We start from the raw sequence: 7,500 nt of genomic DNA, 5'->3' as shown, positions 1-7,500 counted from the left end.
CCTCTGTGTGTGTGTGTGTGTGTGTGTGTGTGTGTGTGTGTGTGTGTGTGTGTGTGTGTGTGTGTGTGTGTGTGTGTGTGTGTGTGTGTGTGTGTGTGCATGCATGCGCTAGTGTAGCAATACTGATTCGGGAGACCAGGGGACAAGCTGTGGACACACATGGCATGAAGTTGGGAAAGAGGTATGTGCGACTGTGTATGTGTGCGTGTGTGTGTGTGTGTGTGTGTGTGTGTGTGTGTGTGTGAACTTACAAGAGACGGTGTGATAGATGCTGGGCCAGTACTGTCCACTGTCTCTCTTCAGCCACACACGAATCGTCCTGGAAACACACATCAGGAGATGAGATGAGAGGAGAGGAGGAGGAGGAAAAGAGGAGAAGAGAAGGAGGAGAGTAGAGCAGTGGAGTGGAGAGGATAAAAGAGCAGAGAAGAGGGGAGGATTAGGAGGAGAGGAGATGAAAGGAGAGGAGGAGAGGAGATCAGAGAAGAGAGGAGAGATGAGAGGAGGAGAGGAGAAGAGAAGAGTTCCATCTTGTGTGGAGCTTCAGGGGTGGGTTGGTGATTATGTTGCAGTTGCATTAAGTGAATTACAGATGCTGATAAGGTAACTGTTACTGCTTGGATTCGACACAGTCACGGCTGTTTTGCTTCGCCTACTTCACCAAGTTCAATAACTCAACACCTCGCCTGATGCCGCTGTCAAACTAAATCCACTTTTCGCCAGCCCAGTCGAGGCATCCATCAGACCACACTCAATATCAATAACACAGGTTAATAATACAGGTGCAATGTAGCTTGACTAAAGAAACAAGTTTAGATTGTGAGTGCAGCTGTGATTGCACAACTGGCAGACGACGCTATGCTATCCCTTTGATATTTGCTATCAGACCACCATAATAGGCCAGGCTATTAGGCCTACCGGTGTGACATGACATCTCTGGATCCGTGGCGAGTAATAAGAAAACGTCATTCTTGATTTAGATGAATAGAATTAAGGTTTCACACATCGCTGTGTTTCTCACACCTGGAGGGGCTTACAACTTGTTACCAGACACCAGATGGTCTGTCACACCGGGGATACAATCTAACTTTTACAAATTAGGTGGTGAGAGTTGTGATTGCACTGACTGCATACGCACAAGAACACTCTAGTTATCACAAATATTTACGAGACAAAACATTTCCTTGTGTGTGCATAAAAAAACCGAACAATCAAAACGACCAGCTAGCTATTCGTTTCATTGACGCTGAATTTGAGCGATGGGCAACCTTACAGGTGTCTGGCCGCCGTAGCTTGCTAGAAAACGGTCCATGGAAAAGAAAGTGTCATCGTATTAATGCACCTGGCAGCCAAATGTGTTTTACTCCGTCCGTGGACTGGTTTCCAAATGTCATGCCTGTCTCCACATGTCTATAGCAGTTACTTATCTGACCAGCTTAATGACAGCTCCACGGGAAAGAATAACATTTCAATGTGGGGAAGAAGACGCTGAGAGGAGACCGCTTTGGGTTTGTTTGCTAGCTAATATTAGCAATCTGCAAAACTCATCAGTAACACTAGAGACGATTAATCAAACAATTACCACGAACTTTCTGAACACAGACAGTGATGTTGATTTATTAGCCATTGACATGGCTAAATCGACTTAGCAAAGCCTGCCATTGACGCTAGCCAGAATGAAGTGGCCGTCTGTTTTCTTCATCAGCCTGGCTGGCAGGTTAACCCATAGAGATGCGCTAGCCAGCTTGCTAGGCGTTAGCACGTCGCTGCATCCAACAGGCACCATCGCACTGACCTGTCCTCACCAACCGTGATGACTCCATCCTCTTTGGGGATCAACACGGCCGCGTTCACCGAGTCCTGATGGCCCTCGATTTTATTAAGCAGAACAGGTCTGGAGCTCTGGGGCCTGGAGTGAATCTCAGCCGCCATGGTTGTTATTTTCCCTTCTGCTACGCCTCTCTTTAGCTGTCTTGCTATCTAGATCCTGCTCTAACCGAACGAGACGGACAGATCAGCTGACCAGCAAGGAAGTTCACCATAACATTGGAATCATTACCGTAATGAATGGTGAAGACTCACCCAGTCGTTCAAATAGTAACTGCACTATGTGAAATTTACAAGATTATTTCCAGAATTCACGCTGCCCATGTTACATTTTTAACAATACCACCACCATCAAATTATGATTGGGAAAACTGGGGGATTTTTCCAAGTAATTTCCCAAGTGATAATGAATAGGCCTACTTAGAATTTGTTGTTAGGTTAAATAGTGACTGTTAAAAAGGTAACATTTGTGAATGGGCACCATAAATTCTGGAAATTAACTACTAAAAATATCACACAGGGCACCTTTAAGAAAACACGAAGCCCTTGGTCTCCAAACAAAGGCCCGCAGGCTAAATCCGGGACGGGTATGGTTAAAATTTGGCCCACCATGAGGTCAGAACAAATGAAAACATAAATATCTTTGATTTTCGATCACTAAAACTTCAGTGAGTTATATATCTCCAAAGTATTCACAGAGAGTTAGATCTTATGCTAACAGTCTCATTACAGACATTGGCAAGAAGGAAAGACGGAAAAGCGAAAATCTGTTCTCGGTCCAGACATATAACTTGTTTCTCAGTGGGTTGGGGCGTTGATTTGGCCTGCAGCCTCACTTGCTCTACATAATTTGGCCCTTGGAGAAAAATAATTGGATTTTATTTTAAGCACCTTTCAAGATACCCAAGCTCACTTTACATTAAAACAGAGAGTAAAAGAACAGTAGAAAAAGTATGGAGAATAACTAAAACATACATAAAAATAAAAATAGTTATACAACAATAAAGTAGAATACAAGGCTGTGTTTATAAAATAAAATGAAAATAAAGTGACAAAGGAAGTGGAAGTGCATGTCAGTGGTGTAATGAATATGCAGCAGTGAAGAGATGCGTCTGAAGCTTAGATTTAAAACTGGACAGTGTAGAGCATTGACGAATTGAAAGCGGGAGGAGACTTGAGATGTAGGAGGGTGGAAGGTTGTGCTGGGCCTTGTAGACGAGGAGAATTTTGAAAGATAAATAAAAGTGAAAGCCCAACTGGGAAACTCAAACTCCCATTGTCATTGTGACACAGCACCCCACAGCACACAAGTGAACACTGCACTCAATGAAATTGCATTTATGCCTAATCCGTGCAGGGGAGCAGCCCCCAATGGCGCCCCAAGGGAGCAGTGCGGCGGGATGGTACCATGCTCAGGGTGCCTCAGTCATGTACAGTAGGAGGATGGGGGAGGTTAATTACTCCCACCACCAACCTGGCGGGTCAGAAGTCGAACCGGCAACCTTTGGGCTACAAGTCTGATTCTCTAACCGCTTACCTATGACTACCCTACTATAATAATAATAATAATAATAATAATAATAATAATAATAATAATGTATTATTAATAATAATAATAGTATTTGTATAGCACTATATCATACAAGGCATGCAACTCAAAGTGCTTAACAAATGGGAAAAAAACAATCATTGTTAGAGATGGATTTAAAAGTAGAGGTAGAGAGGACAGGCAGAAATAGCAAGAAGGCAGAGGAAGAAGAGATAGAGATTGTCTAGCATAAGTCATAGATAGTCACACTGAATTTGGGCGCACAGACTATGTAAAATTAAAAACAATGATGATGATAATTGTATGAGTAGGGCCTACCGTTGCGGTTATAATAATAATAATAATAATAATAATAATAATAATAATAATAATAATAATAATAATATTCTTCAGACAAAACAGGTGTAATTACATCTTGAGATGACAATAATGTTGGATGTGGCAAATTCAACACATCAATAAGAAGGCAAAACACAAGGTTATTCCAAAATGAAAAAAGCCTACTTTATTAAATATCACACAGGATACAATACTGCAAGTGTGAAGGTCTGTCAACATGTTAGGCAAATCTAGGCTCAACAAGTTTATATTAAAAAAGACCCCTTTCCTTAAAGAGTATAAAAATGATTATCACACAGACAAAAGTGAATATAAAATAAAAATGTAAGGCATTAAAAACATAAAACAAATAAAACATGTGGGTTAGTTTTTTTTTTTTAAGAACAGCTAGTCTCCCCTTGTGGGACACAATGAAGGGGATAAAGGTTTATGTCCACAAAGCAGCCCAAAAACTGAGCCGCTACATGTCAAACGAATGTCTGAATAAAATCTGTTACATGGTTTACAAATCGGACCAAACATAGCCAAGGGAGTATTCCAAGAACCTGGCTAAGTAGTAGCTTAATCCAGGTTGAGTTAAGCTTGAGGTAGTGGTAAACCATCTAATACAAGAGCATGGAGTCCTAATTTTCTTAACTAAATGACACCTGTGGACTGTCTATTATCAGATTCACCTCTTGATGCAAATTAATTTAGCCAGGTTTATCACTTAACCATGTTCTTGGAAAACACCCTTGATTAACCGATAAACCAAGCTAAGTTAACCAGGTAGTTATGAACCGGCTAATAGATGGCCCACAGAGGTATGATGTTTCATTAGGAAAATAAGGCCTCTTGGCTCTTCTATTACATGATTTACTACTACCACCTAAAGGTTAACTTAACCTGGTTTACGACTAAGCTAGCGTCTTGAAATCCCCCCTTTTGATTATGGATTTTACATGGCGGTCTAAACTGTTACATGTTACAGGTGGACGGAATGACAAGGCCATGTGACACAGTAAGCACCATGTATTATGACACAAGTTAATTACAAAGGGCATTGTGCAACATGATTTATATGTGGTGTGTGTGTGTGTGTGTGTGTGTGTGTGTGTGTGTGTGTGTTGTGTACTGTAGGCTACATGTGTGTAAGTGCAAACATATGAAGCAGTAAGATACGGTAGCAGAAGACACTGTAGCTGGCAGGTAAAAATCAGTTAAAAAACACACACACATACAAACACAAACACAGAGCACAAAAATAGCAGTCCATTCTCCTTATCAGTCATCAGAACCGGACGGAAAATCTCTCCAGTGTGTGTGTGTGCATGTGTGACTGTGGCCGAGCGTTTCAGAAAGTGTGTTTTGAGGCTGTGTGAGTTTGAGAAAGTGTGTGTATGTGTGTGTGTGTGGACTTCCTCAGGACATGGGCATCTGCCTCAAGGCTCATTGATATGTCCAGCGAAGAGAATTGTCCCTGAAACAAATAGTCAGAAACACATATTACACACGTGTAAATGAATATTGCGTGTGTGTGTGTGTGAGAACTACATCTGACAGCTGGTGCGTGCATATCTATGTGAATGTTCATGACAGCGTGTGCGTGTCTGTGTTAGCATACGTGTCTGTGGATGTACTGTATGCCGTTTGGGTATATGTAGTACATGCAGAGGTGGAACGTAACGAAGTATTTTTACTTCGTTACTGTACTTAAAAGGTACACTGTGTAAGATTTTTAGTTGTTTATTTCCAGAATTCATGCTACCCATTCACTAATGTTACCTTTGTCATTCTTAGTTACCACCACCATCAAATTCTAAGTATTCATAATGACTGGAAAAATTAAACTTTCCATGCATGAAAAGGGGGATGATCTCCATGGTCAGTCATTTTGAATTTCCAGAAAGACATTTTTAGCTGCAAAAATGACTGTAATTTGGCCGTACTAGAAAATATTAGCTTATTACTTAGTAAACTTTCATGAAAATATCAAATAGGCACCCCAGTTTCAATGAGCAGCTTAGTTGCAGTACCTTTTTTGACCATTTCATGCACAGTGTACCTTTAAGTAGTTTTTTCTGGAATTTGTACTTACTTAAGTAAAAATAAAAATGCAGACTTTTACTTTTACTCTGTTATATTTCTTGACAATTATCTGTACTCTCTACTCCTTACATTTCTGGAACAAGACTTAGTTACTAGTTACATTTATCTATAGGTTTTCCTATTGTGTTGCGTGGATTTTTTAGTAGAATTAGCCTCAGCTGCGGGCAGAGAGGCGGGACCAAGCACAGCATGCTCACTTTGAAACAGAGCAGCGCGCGACTAAAAAGTCTTGACATTTGAACACATTTTGTTGTCGTACACGGCAAGTTTTCCGACTTTCCGGTAATTTTTTAGATGAAAGCTTCTAGCGACCTTCTTCTGGGCGTCTGGAATACGTGTGGAGAGTAGCCTATAGCTTCACTATTCAAGTTAAATGCGCAGCAGCAACACGAGAAAGCTGTCTGCCGACCCTTTGATGTTTCTGATTCTGAATGACAGCAAATAGTTTGCGCATTAGACAGAAAAAAAATCTGACAGTGCTGGAAAACATTATAGAACCCATGCACCCATGTTAAGTCCATTAAAAAAGAAGTGAAATCGCTATGTTAACACTGTATAGGCGCTCTCTCTCTCTCTCTCTCTCTCTCTCTCTCTCTCTGTCTCTCTCTCTCTCTCTCTCTCTCTCTCTCTCTCTCTCTCTCTCTCTCTCTCTCTCTCTCTCTCTCCTCTCTCTCTCTCTCTCTCTCTCTCTCTCTCTCTCTCTCTCTCTCTCTCTCTCTCCCTCTCTCTCTCTCTCTCTCTCTCTCTCTCTCTCACACACACACCACACACACTCTCTCTCTCTCTCTCTCTCTCTCTCTCTCTCTCTCTCTCTCTCTCTCTCCTGTGCATTATTGGTGGATGCAATATTCACTTTACTCAGGTCACTGTTGGTCATTTCTGGGAACTTAAAGTGATACTGTCCCATTTTTGGAAATAAGCTCATTTTACACCTCTCCTTGAGTTAAATGATTGGATTTTACTGTTCACCTGTACTTTCAACCGTTCTCTGAGTATGGCAGTGCAAATTTTACCTCCATGCTAGCAGTTAAAATTGAGTTCTATGAGACCAGCTGGCAGCTAGCTGGTCTCATAGATCTCAATGTTAACTGCTAGCATCATTGAGTCCTATGAGACCAGCTGGCGGCTAGCTGGTCTCATAGATCTCAATGTTAACTGCTAGCATGGAGGTAAAATTTGTACTGCCGTACTCAGAAAATGGCTGGAAGTACAGGAGAAAGGTCGGACTGAATAATTGAACTGAAGTTTAATGTGAGTTTATTTCCAAAAATGGTACAGTATCACTTTAAGGCTTTATGCCTACATATTGCTTACTTCAGTCTAGGCTCTTTCAGTTAAAGGTTTTAATGGAATAACATGTTTTGCCCCTCTTCCAAACTGACACCCAGACAGAAAAGATACTTAGAAAAACATTAACAGGACTCCATGTTCAAATAGAACCAAAAACAGTTGCAGATAGTAGGCAGACATGGAGAAGTAGGCAGACATGGAGAGAGACAGACATTGCGCGAGTAGGTCTACTTGTACTTTTGTACTAAAAAGTACATTTAAAAGTTAGGACTTTTACTTAAGTACATTTTTGGTGTACAACTTTTACCTTCGCTTGAGTAATTTTTTCGCAGGGTACTATTTTTACTTAAGTACACAACTTCAGTACTTCTTCCACCTCTGAGTACATGCATATGTTACACTACAAT

General features: G+C 41.0%; 2 protein-coding genes across 2 annotated transcripts in view; both read right to left on the bottom strand.

The window, feature by feature from the left end:
- Positions 1-1,995, bottom strand: part of wdfy1 (WD repeat and FYVE domain containing 1) — a 15,278-nt gene extending 13,283 nt beyond the window's left edge. Inside the window, exons 1-2 of the mRNA XM_063205003.1 lie at positions 1,796-1,995; positions 252-319 (exon numbers count right to left, since the gene is read on the bottom strand). Coding sequence (XP_063061073.1) covers positions 252-319; positions 1,796-1,932 — 205 coding nt within the window. The 5' untranslated portion in view covers positions 1,933-1,995. The remainder of the gene's footprint in view (positions 1-251; positions 320-1,795) is intronic.
- A 1,860-nt stretch (positions 1,996-3,855) lies between these two features.
- The window catches only part of serpine2 (serpin peptidase inhibitor, clade E (nexin, plasminogen activator inhibitor type 1), member 2), a 14,764-nt gene continuing 11,119 nt past the window's right edge, over positions 3,856-7,500 (bottom strand). The window contains exon 9 of the mRNA XM_063205001.1: positions 3,856-5,174. Coding sequence (XP_063061071.1) covers positions 5,137-5,174 — 38 coding nt within the window. The 3' untranslated portion in view covers positions 3,856-5,136. The remainder of the gene's footprint in view (positions 5,175-7,500) is intronic.

This window comes from Engraulis encrasicolus, chromosome 8 (genome assembly GCF_034702125.1).
Source record: "Engraulis encrasicolus isolate BLACKSEA-1 chromosome 8, IST_EnEncr_1.0, whole genome shotgun sequence".
In the NCBI taxonomy this organism is placed as follows: domain Eukaryota; kingdom Metazoa; phylum Chordata; class Actinopteri; order Clupeiformes; family Engraulidae; genus Engraulis; species Engraulis encrasicolus.
This window is presented reverse-complemented; position numbering and strand designations above follow the sequence as displayed.